The sequence below is a fragment of the Gavia stellata genome, chromosome 5 (assembly GCF_030936135.1).
Source record: "Gavia stellata isolate bGavSte3 chromosome 5, bGavSte3.hap2, whole genome shotgun sequence".
NCBI lineage: Eukaryota > Metazoa > Chordata > Aves > Gaviiformes > Gaviidae > Gavia > Gavia stellata.
In genome coordinates, this window is record NC_082598.1 from 874,388 (window position 1) to 890,349 (window position 15,962).

The 15,962-nt window shown below is 56.4% G+C and overlaps 1 protein-coding gene across 8 annotated transcripts in view; it reads left to right on the forward strand.

Moving 5' to 3' along the window:
* DYSF (dysferlin) overlaps positions 1-15,962 on the forward strand; it is a 108,877-nt gene that overhangs the window by 11,598 nt on the left and 81,317 nt on the right. For all 8 annotated transcript variants that reach the window (XM_059817481.1, XM_059817483.1, XM_059817485.1 and 5 more), the window contains exons 7-23: positions 114-242; positions 978-1,040; positions 1,231-1,281; positions 1,374-1,404; positions 2,138-2,253; positions 2,465-2,591; positions 2,917-3,020; positions 4,092-4,160; positions 4,249-4,292; positions 4,442-4,524; positions 6,699-6,814; positions 7,128-7,241; positions 7,779-7,956; positions 8,604-8,728; positions 9,250-9,356; positions 14,135-14,327; positions 14,849-15,004. In XM_059817481.1, coding sequence (XP_059673464.1) covers positions 114-242; positions 978-1,040; positions 1,231-1,281; positions 1,374-1,404; positions 2,138-2,253; positions 2,465-2,591; positions 2,917-3,020; positions 4,092-4,160; positions 4,249-4,292; positions 4,442-4,524; positions 6,699-6,814; positions 7,128-7,241; positions 7,779-7,956; positions 8,604-8,728; positions 9,250-9,356; positions 14,135-14,327; positions 14,849-15,004 — 1,806 coding nt within the window. The remainder of the gene's footprint in view (positions 1-113; positions 243-977; positions 1,041-1,230; positions 1,282-1,373; positions 1,405-2,137; positions 2,254-2,464; positions 2,592-2,916; positions 3,021-4,091; positions 4,161-4,248; positions 4,293-4,441; positions 4,525-6,698; positions 6,815-7,127; positions 7,242-7,778; positions 7,957-8,603; positions 8,729-9,249; positions 9,357-14,134; positions 14,328-14,848; positions 15,005-15,962) is intronic.

Sequence of the window (15,962 nt, forward strand, 5' to 3'; positions counted from 1 at the left end):
CCAGCCTGTCCCTATGGGGGGGGTTTATCAACTGAAAGGTGTCCCCTGAGATGCGCATCCCAGGGTAGGACCAACCCCAGTGACCCACTGCCCTGTCCTCCCTCCCATCCCAGATCAGGGTGAGGGTCATCGAGGGCCGGCAGCTCCCTGGGGTCAACATCAGGCCCGTGGTGAAGGTGACGGCCGCCGGACAGACCAAGAGGACGAGGATACGCAAAGGCAACAGCCCCTTCTTTGATGAGGTGAGAGGGGGGTCGTTCCTGCTCCAAGTGTGCCTGGGGGCACCAGGAAAGGCTCGGGAGTGTTATGGGTTGGGGTCCTGAGTGACGGAAATCCCGGTGCAGCCCAGGGGCTGGGATGTGGTGATGGGGACTGCAATGGGAGAGAAGCTCAAAGAGCAGCAGGAAGCCGCAGCGAGCCCTTCGGCAGGTCCAGCATCCCCTACCTTCCATGCAGGGCTCGTCTTGGTCACCTTTCCGAGGTCACTCATGTGTCCCAGAGCTGCCGGTAGCATCCTGGTGGCATGTCCTGGGCAGGGCTGCGCACGGGCAGGGGTGGGCAACGCAGCCGGGTGTGCAGGATGGGTACGCTCGGAGAGCTGCGGGCGACTTGTCCCCAACCCTGTCCCCAAAGCGGATGCTTCAAGCCTGCCTTTTGGGATGTCCCCAAAGCCTGCTTCAACCTGCCTCTGTGCTTTATTTGGAGACCCCCAGGAGAGCTGATCTGGATGTGCTTTTGCAAACCAGCCCAGCAAAAGCAAACTGGAGGATGTTGCTCAGCGGGGTGCACCAAAGTCACCCATCACAGCCCCTTTGGGAGGCTGTTGCTATTAATGGGGTGGGGTCTCACCTAACAGGAGGGGAAGAGGCTCCAGCTTGCAGAGTCGGGGGCATGGGAGAGGCTGGGAGGTGTGAACGGGCCCTGGGGACAGGCTGGGGCAGACCTCCGCCTTGCACCCTCGCCCCTCTTTCCTACAGACCTTCTTCTTCAACGTCTTTGAGTCGCCGTCTGAGCTGTTTGACGCGCCCATCTTCATCACGGTGAGCTTCAGCAAACGTTGGTCCTGCCCCTCGGGAGGGCTGGGGTGATGCTCGGGGCCGTCGCCCTGTTCCCCTCCCCACAGTGCCCTGGGAAATGTCCCCCTATTTCTCAGGAGGGCACGCAGCGGGGTCCTTCACCCTGGGAGGATTTGGGCTGGGTTTACCATTTTTCATTGTTTTCATTCCACAGGTTGTGGACTCTCGGTCCTTTCGCACGGACTCGGTGATCGGGGAGTTTCGGGTAAGGCCACCCTCCCTCCTCTTCCCCCCTGTCTTCCACCACGCTGACCCATGGGGTGAACACTTGCATTTCTTTTTCATTTTGTTGCACAGATGGACGTCGAGACCGTTTACTCCGAGCCAAGTGAGTCCAGCGAGCGGTCGAGGTCCGGGCTAGGGTCACCTCCTGTGACTGGGGAGGCGTTGCTTTGGGAAACCCTTTTTTTGGGGCCAAACGTCGGGGAAATGCACACACACATCATAGCTCTCCCATATATGAACCCAGACATGTCCCTATATCTATCATCACCACCATTTCTCTTCCCTTTCCCAGGACGTACGTCCTTGAAGGCTTTCAAATCACTGTGCCACCAGCTCGCTGGCAGAAAACCCCACCAGCGCAGCCCAGCTCACTTTTTTTTTGTCTTGAGTCTGGCTCGTTATTTTATCTTTTATCTTTTATTTTATCTTGAAGAAGATAAACTAATGCTTATAAAAAATTTCCTACCCTAATCACTGCAGAGAAAAGCTGGCTAATTTTAGCTGTAAAGAGTTAAGACCTACAAGACAAATCCCTTAACAATGTGCTTTAACTTTGGGTCAGCCCTGAATTGGTCAGGCAGCTGGTCTAGATGATAGTTGTAGGTCCCTTCCAACTGAAATTATTCTATTCTATTCTATTCTATTCTATTCTATTCTATTCTATTCTATTCTATTCTATTCTATTCTATTCTACTCTACTCTACTCTACTCTACTCTATTCTAAAGAAAAGGAATGTAATATTTATTATAAAAACCCCACCCAACAGCACCCTTGAAGCCATCTCCCTGCGTGTCTGAGGAGCAGCACATGGGTCTCAATCTCTTTTCTCCCCTAGAACACGCTTTTCTCAGGAAATGGCTGTTGCTCTCTGACCCGGAGGACTTCTCCGTGGGGGCCAAGGGCTATCTGAAAGTCAGCCTGTTCGTGCTGGGGCCTGGAGATGAAGCTCCTGTGAGTATCGCCCCAGCCGCGATGGGGGGACCTTCCAACCGTGGTGCTCCACCGCCCTGGGCCATCAAACCCCACGCCTGTTCCTACGGAAGCTGCAGCTTTGATCTTCCTCTATTTTGGGGGCAAGGTGCTGGATTTTGGGGTTTTGCTGCGCATTTCAGGACTTTTGGGAAGCTTCGTCGTGTTTTTCTCTTGTCCTGTTGTCCTGCAGCTGGAGAAAAAGGAGGTCTCTGAAGACAAGGAAGACATCGAGGGCAACCTCCTGCGCCCCACTGGGGTCACCTTGAGAGGGGCTCACTTTTGCCTGAAAATCTTCAAAGCTGAAGACTTGCCCCAGAGTAAGTGTTTCCTTTGCTGGGCTGGGGCGCGCCGGATCCGGCCCTTGGCATTGCACCCGGTTGCAACGTGTCGGAGAGGAATAAGGGCGCGGATAACGAAACTTTATCCATAGCCTTGGTCCAAAGACCTTGCAGATATCGGTCAGTCGTAACGTACTGGGATATAAGTCTCTTACTGGTGCAAACTGGTTTTACCCTCCTGCTCCTCCCCACCTGGCTCAATGGAGATGCGCAGCCCTCCCGGTGGGACAGCCCACCCTGAGAGCTGGTGCCATCCAAACGCTGCGCGCTTCCATGAGCTTTCAGCATCTCCTTCTCCTCCCAGTGGATGATGCCGTCATGGACAACGTCAGGCAGATCTTTGGCTTCGAGAGCAACAAGAAGAACCTGGTCGATCCCTTTGTGGAAGTCAGCTTCGCGGGCAAGACGGTGAGTGGCCGGAGCGGGGCAGCCCCTTCGGGTCCCCGGGGTGGGATGGCAGCCGTGCATGGGGAAAATTTGGTTGTGGCATGGGGGAAATTTGGTCCTTTGCTTTGCTGGAGCATTTGCAAAAGTCCCATCAGTCCTTGTTACACCCCGTCCTCTCCCTCTGCGTTGCAATGTCCCAAAGCCGAGAGGAGCCCAACCAACGTCCCCAGCCCTGTCCCCATGTGCATGGCCTGCTTTGAGCTGAGTGGTGCTGGCAGACACGGCGTGCCGGGCTGTACCGGAACCGTTTCTTTACTGAGAGAGTGGTGAAGCACTGGAAGAGGCTGCCCGGGGAGGTGGTGGAGTCACCATCACTGGAGGTGTTCAGGGAACGTGTAGATGTGGCACTGCGGGATGTGGTTTAGTGGGCATGGTGGGGTTGGGTTGATGGTTGGACTTGATGATCTTACAGGTCTTTTCCAACCTTAATGATTCTGTGATCCTGTAATTTCTTCGCTGGGCTCTTCGTGGTGCTGTTGCATTAAAAATGGGGATGGAGAGGCTGAGCTCCCGGGGAAGTGGGATAGTGCAGCAGCAGAGGGTTGTGCTGTTCTTGGCGCTGCCTGAAGCGAGTGGCTGGCAGTCTCCATGCCACCAAATGTCCCCCCATGACCAGCGAGGGCATGGAGGTGGCTCCAGTGGCTTTGCAGAGCCCCGTCCCCACTCCCTTTGCTGCCGGGGCCCCTCCGCTGCCTTCACCAAGCAATATGCCCATGAGCCGCCACTTGCCTTCTGATCCGCAGCAGCACTAAAGGGCTGAAAGTCTCCCCTGCCCTTAAGTCTTCCCCAGGGGACAGTGCCCGGGGGGGGACAGGCTGGGGACATTATTCTGAGCAGCCACAGCAGGAAGGGGGTGAGTTTCTGGTGGTCCCTGGGCAGGGTGAGCTGCCCGAGCAGCCCATAGCATCCTCTGCCTCCTGCACGGAGGGGTTTACCCATGCGGTGCAGAGCCCCACCGGGCCACCCATCGAATGGAGTCTGTATTTTGGGGAACCTGGCACTGACTTTTCATCCCCGGTCTTGCACCTCCAGCTCTACTCGAGGATCCTGGAGAAGAACGCCAACCCGCAGTGGAACCAGCGCCTGACGCTGCCGGCGATGGTGAGCACAGGCACCCCTGTGGCTCCCCACCTGCCCACCCGACCCCACCGCCGCCACTCACCGCTCCTCTCCCTGCCTCTTTTCCCAGTTCCCTTCCATGTGCGAGAAGATGAGGATCCGGGTGACCGACTGGTGAGCGGGGAGGGGGCTCACCATGGGGGGGGCTGCCTGTGCCTGCCCGCGGGGAAAGCTGAGCTGGAGGAGTGGGACAGGCAGGGGGAGACCCCACGGGCAAACCCCCCCCGGTCCATGGTGTGATGGCATCATGGGTTGCGTTGCAGGGACCGTCTGACACACAATGATATCATCGGCACTGCCTACCTCTGCATGTCCAAGATCTCGGCCCCCGGCGGGGAGCTGGAGGGTAAGGGGGGGCAGCAGGATGGGGTTTGGGGTGCATGGCCATGGAGGAGCACTGCATGCTCGTGGCTGGAGGTTGGTGTTGGCTTGGAGGACGTCACAGCCGTGATGGTCTCTGCCAAGTCGCCGGTGCTGGGGGAGACGCGGGACGGGGTGCTGGGGGTTGCTCCGTCCTGTGTGGTCTGTTTTCCGGTTGGACCTGGCCCCTCCTGGTTTGTGGTTTTGAAGCTCGTCAGGTCCTCCCAGGGGTGTTGGGACTGGGAGGCTGCAGGGCCATGGTGTGCCGGAGGTTCTGCTTCCTCTTTTCGTTGCTGCGTGGAGGTGGCTGCGGTCCCCTGTGCGGTTGGTGGCAGGCAGTGGTGTCACAGTCTGGAAGGTGCCACATCCTACCTGTGCGTCCCCCGCTAGTGGCTACTCCTTAGGTGGCATTTAGGGGCTGTCATGGGGTGGGATGGGGGTTGAGGTCCAGCTTGTGCTGAAGGTGCTGCTTCAAGTCCCAGGGGCTTCCGAAGTGAAGGACCACCACGGAGGCGCTGGCAGGGATCGGCTGGGTGACACTGACTCTGTCACCTGTGCCGAGCGGGAGGGCAGGGAGCTGGGACACGCTTGTGGGGCTGCCGAGAGCCACGGCAGGGCCAGGAGCAGAGGCTGCCCTAACCAGCACGAGCATCTCCTGCTGCTAACGAGCTTCGATGGCATCTGCAACCCCATCGGGACTCCCCTCGCTCTGCTCCCTTTGCTTTGTGCATCTCTGAGATTCTCGGGTGCCCTGCAAACCCCCACCTCATCACGAGCATCCCCATGCCTTACGGGCATGGGACAGAGCCGGCAGCAGCCGCTGGGACACGAGCCCGGTGCAAAGCTTCAGCCGCGTGTCCCGCAGCCTGTGCCCCCCAACCCAGCGCTGCCTGGCCATGCATGCAGGCGTGGAGTTGGGGTGCAGCACTGTTCTCCAGCGGGGTGCTTGTGTGTGCAGCCCCCATCTTCCCCAGTTAAAGTGCAGCTCCTGGGCCGGTCTGGAGAGAGAGAGAGAGGCCAAGGAGGGAGGAGGAGGCTGCGAGGGGTCTGCTAAGACTGGCACAGCCCACCCCACCGCTGAGACCCTCTGGCTCCCAAGGAGGTGCTGGGGAACCGTGGGTCCCACCCGTCCCGTGGCTCCATCCAGCTTTTGCAGCACACGGAGCATCCTTTGGGGATGCTCAAATCCTCCTGTTTCACACCAAACCCACAGCCTCCGGGAGGGTAATAGGACTATAGAACAACCTCCCCCTTTCTCTCTCTGTCTCTTTAGTTGGCACCAAAAGCCCCTGAGATCATCCACCCCTGTTTCCATAACCCTCCATCCTCCCCTCGTGCTCTTCTGCCAGCCTTTCCTAACCTCTCTCCATTTCTTTGTGCCTCAGATGAGTTTCCTGCTCTCGCGAAGCCTCTGAAAGCCGCAGACCGTACGTCCCCTTAGCCTCTCGGTTTGCAATCGCCGCTTGGTAATTGTTTTGCCGGTTCAGCTGCCGTCAGAGCTGGAGCACTGGCTTGGAGCTGGGGGAGCATCGGCTGCGTCGTGCCTGGGCACTGTGGTGGGAAGAGGGGACGACTCCAGCACGGCTTCCCCCTGCCCTGTGGGAGCGGGGAAAGGGCTCCACTGCCCTTCCCCACAGCGGGTTTGGGGTGTCCACGTTGGGCAGCGATGTCTTCATGGTCTAGTGTGTGTTGTGTGCTGAGCCAGCTGCGCACAGGGAGCAGCCAGCTCTGGAGCTCAGAGCAGGACCCTGCAAACGATTTCTGCCCTTTCGCTGCTCCTTCTGCTCGAGGTTTCGTAAAAATGAGCCATTCTCTTCCGAGCACTCTCTTACTGCCTTAAGGGGAGCATGGGGCCAGCTCCTTGACTGGTGTAAATCCCCTACGCTGGTTCAGACCAGCAAAGCGATGCTCTCCTTCTCTGGGGACCCTTCCTGGGACCGGGAAGCTCTGTGCGCCCCACATAGCCCCACACCCACCTTGTCTTTCTCCTGCAAAAAGGTAAGTGGTCGTAGGGCTCAAAGGGGATGAAAAACTGCAGCGTTTTGCTGGCCTCCAGCTGCATGTGTGTGGTCCCCATGGTCCTGCAGTGAAGCCCGGGGGGACACATCCCCGAGGTGCCTTCGGGACTCTCTAACAGCTCTTTTTCCCCACGATCCCCAGCGGACGATGGGCTCGGGTTCCTGCCGACGTTCGGTCCCTGCTATATCAACCTCTACGGCAGCCCCCGGGAGTTCACGGGCTTTCCCGACCCTTACGAGACGCTCAATTTAGGAAAGGTGACGTCGGCTTCATTCCAGCACAACCTAAGCTAAACTACCACCCCTCCTTGCCAAAAGAAAGCTGCTATTAACCCAAACTGGCTTTGTTATTAGGAGCCTGCACTGCGTTTTCTACCCCTGGCTATTCCCGCTGCCTAAACACCTCCTGATATTGCTCTGCTGCACAAACGCTCTCCACCTTGGAAGTGCTTGCAGAAATACTTTGCCTGATCTCGCTCCTCTGCCACGAAGCCCATTGAAAGCAAAGGCAGAGCTCATCCGTGGGGAGGGGGCACCGGGGTCCTGACGCCTGTCCCTGGTCTACCCCAAGGGCGAGGGAGTCGCGTATCGCGGCAGGATGCTGGTGGAGCTGGAGACCAAACTGGTGGAGCACGTGGAGCAGAAGGTGGAGGACATTTCCGCGGATGACATCCTGCGGGTGGAGGTAACGGGGTCTCCGTGGGGTATCCGACCCCGTGGGCTCTGGGGTCGGCCCTCCAGCGACACGGCATGTGGGGCACTAGGGAAGGGGCGCGGGTGTTGGTCCTGGGTGCGTGGTGTCCCGTGAGCGGTGGAGTGGTTGGTGAGCTCCTGGAGGGTGTCTCCTGCCGTGTTTCCATCCCAAGGTGTCCAGCTTGCTCCGTCTGAGCTGCCGCATGGTAGCGAGCTGATCATGGTGAACATGGAAGGGTGGGAGATTTGCCTCAACTCAGGCGCTATTGCAGATGTGCTCCTTTTGCTCGTTTCTTCAGGTTTAAACTGCATTTTTCACGGACAGTTCTAGCCTTCTCCTTTGTCAGGTTTTTCCTAAATATCTCACCCAAAAATTCCCTTGCTGCAATGTATGTTTTTCTTCCCCACAATAAACTTTTCCGTCTCGGAGGCCTTGCTGAGCTGGTGTGTGCCGGGATAGTGGAGGGTCTGTGTGTAGGAGAGCGGTGGTGGTATCTCCTCTATTGACATGGTCCTATGCCTGTTGCAGAAGTACCTGCGCCGTCGGAAGTACTCCCTCTTTGCTGCCTTCTACTCGGCCACCATGCTCCAAGATGTGGACGACGCCATCCAGTTTGAGGTCAGCATTGGCAACTACGGCAACAAATTTGACAACACCTGCCTGCCCTTGGCCTCCACCACCCAGTACAGCCGGGCCGTCTTTGATGGTGAGCAACATGGGGGTGACTGAGCACTGTGCCGGGCTGCCCAGGGAGGGTGTGGAGTCTCCATCCTTGGAGATACTCAAAACCCAACTGGAGGTCATCCTGGAAGACCTGCTCAAGGTGACCCTGCTTGAGCAGGGGTTGGACCAGATGATCTCCAGAGGTTCTTGCCCACCTCAACCGTGTGGTGAAGGGGAAATATGTGACTGCGGAGGAGCCAGGACTGCTTCTCTCAGCTCTGTACTGGCTTGAAGTGGTTTTTGGGCAGCGCCTCAGCATTAACAGTGCCCATTTCTCTTCAAGGAAGAGCCAGTGCTTTGGGATGGCCTTTCCCTGGCTCCTGTGGGGCTCTCGCTCTGGCGTGAGATATCTTCACCCCATGGGGGTTGTTCTGCTGGTTTCTGGCCTCCCTGCTTTGCAGGAACTGCTGCAGCCGTGGAGGTTGCCACACATCCCTTTGAACCTTGGTGTGCGCATTGCTCTGTTGCACATGGGTTTGGGGAACATAATTCTCCAAAAGAGCCCCAGAGGTGGGCGTCTGCCCGAGGCCAAATGCTGCACTGCCCCCCTTCATCTCTACCCCGGTCCTGAGGAGTGGGGTCCCCCGTCACCCCAATATGATGAGCTCACCAGTGTGCTGTGCCCTCCAGGTTGTCAGTATTACTACCTGCCCTGGGGCAACGTGAAGCCCGTGGTGGTGTTGTCATCCTACTGGGAAGATATCAGCTATCGGACTGATGCCCAAAACCTTCTCCACCACGCAGCAGACAGGCTGGTGAGTGCTGTGGTGGCAAGGAGCATTGTCCACCTCCCTTCTGCGCTCTGCCTGGGGGGACAGGGAGGGGACAGAGGCCATCTCCAGACTGGGTCAGGTTTGGGGTTTGATGACTCTTGTGCTGTGGAGGGGAAATCTGTCGGCGTCCTGGGTGCCCTGCTCAGCCCGTGGAGTGATGGAGGGAAAGGGACCACCCTCATCCCCACTGGGGTGACAGTGGGGTGCGAACGCAGTGCTTTGCCGTGCCACCCACCTGCCTACTGATGCAGGCGCAGGAGGCAAGCACCTTCCGTCAGCTCCTGAGCTATTTATGGGATTTCTTGCTTAATTTTACTGTTGTTTCCCCTGGAGCTCCAACGAAAGCAAAGCCGGAGGTGCAGAGCCCTGGTGGGACCCAGGCTGGAGCTTCTGATCACGGGGAGCAGCCCCAGGCACTCGCTGGGAGGGTCCTGGACGTGGGGTGGAGCGGGGTGCTGGGGGGGTCCCTGCTGTGCAGCTCCTCTTCCCCACCTATCGTGCAGGAAGCAAACCTGGAGAAGGTCCAACTTGCTCTCAAGGCCAACCGCTCGCCGAGTGAGCTGGATGCCCTGGGTGCCCAGCTGATGGATGACATCATCGCCGACTGCAGGTATTTTCTGCCAGTTTTGAATGTGAGCCTTTTCACGCTGTTTATTGCGAGAGCACTTATTTATCTTGGAAGGGATGACTTTTTTTTTCCCCCCCGCTGAAAAAAGCCGGTCATTTGCTAATGTTTGCTTCAAAGGTTGCTGAGCCAAGGCACGGAGTTGAAAAGGTGACATTTAAGGCAAGTCATAAATTTCCAGCCTTCATGCAAGGGCTGCAGCGTGGCTCACCTGAATGAGCGGCATTGTGTCGGGGCAGGAGCTGGAGCCAGGCCAGCCCAGCCAGAGGGACGGTGGGGCTTGTGGAGTGAGGAGCCGCCAATGTGGCTTCCCAGTTGAGTCTTGTGTGCGCCGTGTAGGAGGCACCCGCGCAGAGCACCCAAAGGGGTTGTTCAGCCGTGCATGGGTGTTGTGTGTCCAACAGCTGGACTGGGGGACGGGGATGTTGCAGGGCTGTATGGCACAGCCATCCCACCGTCCCCGTGGGCAGCACCACCAGTATCTGCCGCTGCTTTGCCTTTCTAAGCACTTGAACATTTGTTCAAGGGAGTCTTGCAGGGTGCCACGGGCTTTCCCTCCCTGCAGCCGTTTTTTTGGGGCTGGATTGTGCTTTGAGGGGATGAGGAGCCGCTCCGGGGAGCATCGCTCCCATATGACCATGGTGTTTTATCCCAAGGACAGCTCACCCCTCAGGAAGGTGGTTCAGGACCGCCCTCACCAGGGTCTTTGGACCATGGTTCCCCTTCAGGTACGCCCATGAAGATGATCTCCAAGTCCAGTCCCATGCCCATGCCCGGCCACACAACTTCCCTGCAGTAGCTCCGTGCCATCAGTTTGGGGAAGGGCAATAGTAGGAATGTTGCTGTGTTTTTAGCCCTGGCAAGCCCTTGCCAAGGGGAATTAAGAGCTGCTCTGCCTCTTGGAACTTCCTTGCCTTGGGAAGCAGGTGGAGAGCAGCCGAGCTGTGGGCACAGCCCTGCACTGGGCTGGGACATCCCATTGGTGGCAACCGGTGGCTGTGGCAGGTGGACCTTTGTGACCACCAAGCTTGTGGAGCCGCTCTTGGTGCTTTAGCTCAGCAGAGAGGGAGAATTTAGCCTTTTTGGCTGTCCCTGAGGCCACCAAACCTGCTGGGAGCAGTTGTCCCCCACCCCTTCCACAATAGCCACCAGCCTGCAGGATCTTGCACGCTGTCCACCTGAGCTTGTGCCAGTCACCTAAGATTGGGGAGATGGTGCTGAGCTTGCTGCCAAGCCCTAGGTCCCCCTTTCTGTCCCCCCTGCTCTTCGAAAGGCCTAAGGAGAGGTCGTGGGGGTGCTGGGGTGCAGCGGGCATGGGGGTGCAGCCTCTCTGGACCCTCCTGTGACACCCGTGTGGGACCAGACACCTTCTTCATTTGGGCAAGGAGACCTCGAACGAGCTGACCCTGCTCTGCAGACCTCCTGGAGGACCCACTTAAGAAAACACACACACATACTTACAACCTCCCTATTTATTTGCTTTTGAGCCTCGTAAAGGAGATGTGTTTCCCCGCCCCATGCATGCTGGCTCTGCTGGAAAGGTCAGAGGCATCCGATGGGCTGTCGATACCCTCCCCGCTCCTGGGCACGTGGGATGGGACCTGAGGGATGAGCCACAGCTTTGGTTTTTCCAGAGATGCTGTGCCCTCCAAAACAAATTCAATTAACTGGGAGGGGAGGGGAAAAATGTGGCTGTGGGGTGTGCCAAGCCTGTGGTTCCCGCTGGCTCCCGCGGGATGTGGCTGCTCCATCTCTGCGAGGGCTTGGCACGGGGACCGGAGCTGGCTGGCGAGGGTGGTACCCGCGGTGGGGGCAGCTGGAAGAGCCGTGATGGCTTTTGAGGGGGTTTCGCACCCCTCCTTGCGCTCTGCCCCGGGGGGGGATGAGCTGAGCTGTGCAGCCGGACCTGTCCGTGGCTCCCCCCATGATGCTGCCAAAGCTTGGTCTCTGCGCTCAGCCAGGAGAGAGCTTCTTTCCATTGGGATTTCGGAGAGATGGGACACCCCCCTGCCGCTCTCCGGTGCTTCCCCAATCTCCTCCGGGTCTGGACCCGCCCCCCCACCTCTTGTTCCCAGTAGGAAAACAGTAATGTGCTGCCGGCATCGCCTTGCACGCATCTTTTCCAGACGTTTGCGTGAAGAGATGGAAGTTGTTAACTGTCAGGAAAAGAAAGGAATTGGAAGTAGCATACAAATGGACGAAGTTAGGGAAAGATGAGTTGTAGCAAAACCAAGACCCCAAAATGTTGAATTGCAGCCAGATCCAGGTGGCTCCTGCAGCTCCTTCGTGCTGCTGAGCAGCAGCGCTGACCTGAAGGGTGGGTTTTGTCCTTCTGCTCCTGGCCCTGGTCCTGTGGCGTGAGGATTGCTCCATGCTGGATCTTGGAAGAGAGCTGCCTGTGAAATGACCCCTCCGCTGTTCCCTGCCGGAGCTGGGGGCATGGCGAAATAGGCAGGGGGTGGCTGGAGAGCCCCTGCTGCAGAAGAGGGTCCATGTTTTAGATCATCCTTTTGGTCTTCCTCATGCTTTGTCCAATTCTGTCACATCTTTCCCTAGCTGGAAGAACAACGGTCACACGAGGATGCACCACACATTTATGTGCTGGCTCAGTGATGTTCTCCGTTCAGCCCTTTTGCTCTTTCCTCATAATTCGCGCCTGGCGCAGGACCCATCACTGCGGACCAACTCAACGCTCCCATCTTTTGCCACCTGCCATATAACCAGCTCTTTGCCCAGGAGATGACCATCCTCTTGGTCCAGGGTGGCAGAGCCCTTGGGGAAGGGCCGTGCCGTGGGCTGCCAGGGAGCCCGGGCAGGCTGTACCAGCACCCCAGCAAGTCCTTCAGGGGATGGTGTCACCCCTGCACGACCCAGCATCCCTCCGCAGGTGACCCCCTCGGGTCTGGGTTGTCCACCTCCCTGCTCTTCTCTTCGTGGTTGTGGTTTCTGCTAGTTTGTCGGATGCAAGAGTCAGGCTTGCTGATCTCGGGTTCCCCCAGATCCTCCAGGTCTCTTTGAGGTTGCCATCACTTTGGTCCTTCCAGTCCTCTAATCATATTAATATTAAGCAATACCAAGCACAAAGCTACAGATCCCACCCAACCATCCCGCCCTTTCCTACCCAAACCGCAGTTTGCTGCTCCACTGATTTCCTCCCAGTCCTCTCCTCCCGGCCGCCGAGGCAGGACGGATCCCGACGAGGGGCTCTGCCCTGACGTCCTCCTGGCCCCCAGCTTTTTTTGCTATGAAAAATGCTGCTTCGAGCTCGGGCTCACCAGCACACGTTCCTCGTGTCGTTTATCCACCTGAACAGGGACAGTTCTTTGGGTTTTAGGCTTTTAATGGGGGCTCTTCCATCTTTTTGCCTTTTTTTTTTTTTAAACTACTTCATGGTATTGTTTACATTGCATTTGGTGGAGTTTGCGGTCTTTTCCATTTTCCCATTTGAGCACAATTTAACTTCATTCAAGCGCTGTAGTTGTTACAGGTCTCCGACATGTGGCACATAGCTCCAGGAACAAGGTGTCTTCAAACCATTCCCATGCTGCCTACAGGATTTAACCCTTTCTGCTGCTCCTTTCCACAGCTCTTTAACACGTTTCCTCCTTTTTTGCATAGTTTTATAGTTTATCTTTCTGAAATTAAATTCTACTGCGGTGGGTATATTTAGTTTTTTTTCTTTTTTTCTTTTTTTCTCCTGTTCCTGCAAGGATGTTGAAGTACATCCTAGTTTCTGCCACAAAGTGGTATTTTCTTGGTGGGCGAGCAGTGTCCTTCCCCTGCACCAGTGACAATGCAAGCCGCAGAAAACGAGTGGGACGTCAGCTCATTAGCAGCTCCCTCGTAATAAATATACAAACAAAGCGTGGACACGCAAAACTGAGTTCACGGAGCACGACTGGTCTAACCATGGAGGGCTTGGGGCTGCAACCCCAACACGGTCTTTTAATTTAGCTCCTCGCACAGGATGCTACTGAACGATTGGGTTAATTAGCAACACCCGCAGCGCTCCGGCTCCCTTTGGGAATAACAGCAAACCCAATTCTCTTTAAGAGAAATGAAGGCAGTAAATTTCGCTGCCCCCGTTTCAACCGTGCCTCCCTCCCTAAACCTCCTGTAACTTTGGCTTTATGCAGAAAGTTGAAAGTTAGTTTGCAAATTCAACAAGACCAGGTTATTAACCTGGGACAACGTGCACCGACACCATCCCGGGCAAGTACCACGGTGTCCATGGCATGTCTCGATGGGCATAACTGGGCAAGAGATGTTGTCCTTCTTATTTATCATGCAATGAAAACTGGGCTTATGGAGCCCAGTCCCAGCCCGAGGGGGGAACGCTGCGTCTGGTTGGGGGACTGCAGGTTGGGAGCAAGAAGAGCATTTATAACAGCAGCACCGTAAATCACTGCATTTTACAGGAAAACCCTCTAAATGGCTCAGCGCAGCGAAGATCCTCCCGGACTCCTGAAACATTTATCCAGCAGCTTGAATCAATTTATATTAAAATATGTGTGTGTGTGTGTGTGTGTGCACGGCTCAGCCACGGCCCCGTCCTGGCTGCTGTGGGTGATGCGTGGGGGCTGCAAGTGCGGTTTGAACCTCCTTTGCTTTTGGCATTGCTGTGTTCCCCAAATGTATCTTCGATGTCTTGTTAATTCTTTGGAAACTTGCTGAAAAGGAGGGGGAAAAAAAAAAAAAGACAGCAAAACCCCCATGAGAGGGTGAGTGAGCTGCTAACGCCGTGTCTCTGCCCATCCCCGCAGCGTGACCCTGCCCGACGTCCTGGGGAAGCCGGCCAGCACCCACCTGGACCAGAACATGTACCGCTTTCGCAGCACCAACCTGGAGCAGATAGTGAAGGCAGCCCTGAAGCTCAAGCACGAGGACTCGAGCCTGTCGGCGGCCCTGGAGCAGGCAGAGGACTGGCTCTCCAGGCTGAGGGCCATGGCAGAGGAGGTAACGCTGCAGGAGCTGCTTTTCGCCTTGGAGGGGTCTCGTTCTTCCCCAGCTTGCCGTCAACGTGCTGTTTTGGTGCGACGGCTGTGAGCAATTGCCCGACGGCGCAGTGGGATGCAGAGAGGATGCTGCTCTTGCAGACAAGACTCCTGGCCCCCCATGCAGGGGTTGCACCCGCATCCCCCCGACAGCGATGGGGAAGGCACCAGGTTTGGCAGCCGGCTGTTGCGGTTTAGCCTTACACACGGCCAGTAAACCCTCAACCAAAGCTGCTGCAGCGACCTGGGCTGGCTGTGGGGGGCAGAGCTTGGGGAAACATGGGGTTGCTCTGCCCTGGCCAGACCCAGATGGGATCCGGAGCTGCTGGTATGGGGTTTGGGTCAAGTGGTCTCACCCCATGGGCTTGGGTTGGTGGTGGGGCTTAGAGCATGGCCGATCTCCAGCCTCCCGCATCCCTCCACAGCTGATGTGTTAGTTCAGAGCCACCCTCGGTTGGACACTACGGCTTTTGTGTTTTCCAGCCCCAAAACAGCCTGCCCGATATAGTGATCTGGATGCTGCAGGGAGACAAGCGCGTAGCGTACGCCCGCGTGCCAGCCCACGAGGTCCTCTTCTCCAGGGGCATCTCCAGCTGCTGCGGCAAGAACTGCGGGAAGCTGCAGACCATCTTCCTGAAGGTACCTTGTCTTTTGATGTATGTGCATGCATGATATTAATTTTTGAAATGTTTTTCCCCTAAAAAAAAAAAAATATATATATATATAAAAAAACTGTGCAGGAAAACCTGAAATCCCAATGCAACCGGCTGTGTTAACCCATGAGTGCCCAGGGCTCTGGGGACCCCCAGCCCCAGTTTCAACCCTGTTGAAGCTGGTTTCTGCACGGTGAGAGCCTGGTTGTGCTTCTGGTGGAGTTCAGCTCCTCTTGCATGGATCTGCAGCAGATCCCCGTGAATATCTTCACATTTTCTACAAGTTCCAAGGCAGTGAAGATGAGTGCACTTTGGCCCAGATGGTGCTTATTTAAAAAATATATTTTATTTTTTAATTTTTTAGTGTTATTTTATGTTTTTCAAAATTCCTGACCCTCTGCCACCCCAGGAAATTTAAGCTGTGGCCTCCTCTGCCAGGCACTTACTGAACTTCTCACATCTCAAATGGTATTTCTTTGGCCTTTCGCTGCGTGCCAGCTTGGGAGCAGACAATCAGCGCTGAACAAGCTCTAAAAAAATAAAGTGAAATAAAATAAACTGAATAAACCCCAAAACCCCAAGCCCAGCTGGCAGTAAAAGACGAACCAAAATATATTGGTTTTTTTCTGCACTTTAGCTCTGGATGGAAAACTAGCATCACTTGAAGGGGAAAAAAAGTGACTGAGAGAGAGAAAAAAGGGCAGTGAGACATCTCCCTGTTTATTCTTTCTATTTTTGCTGAAGTATGTTGGCTGGGCTTGGCGTCCTAGCCCTGAAGGCTGTCTCAGCGAGACGCAGAAGCCCTGACCACTGGGGCTTTGAAGCCCCTCAGGGTCATCCCCAAAGTGCTCTGCACACTGTTGATGCTGTCCCAATTCCCAGGGATGCTCCCTGTCCCACCTACCCCCCTGTCTCCCTGGCCGGGGCTGCGGGGGCTTCGTAGT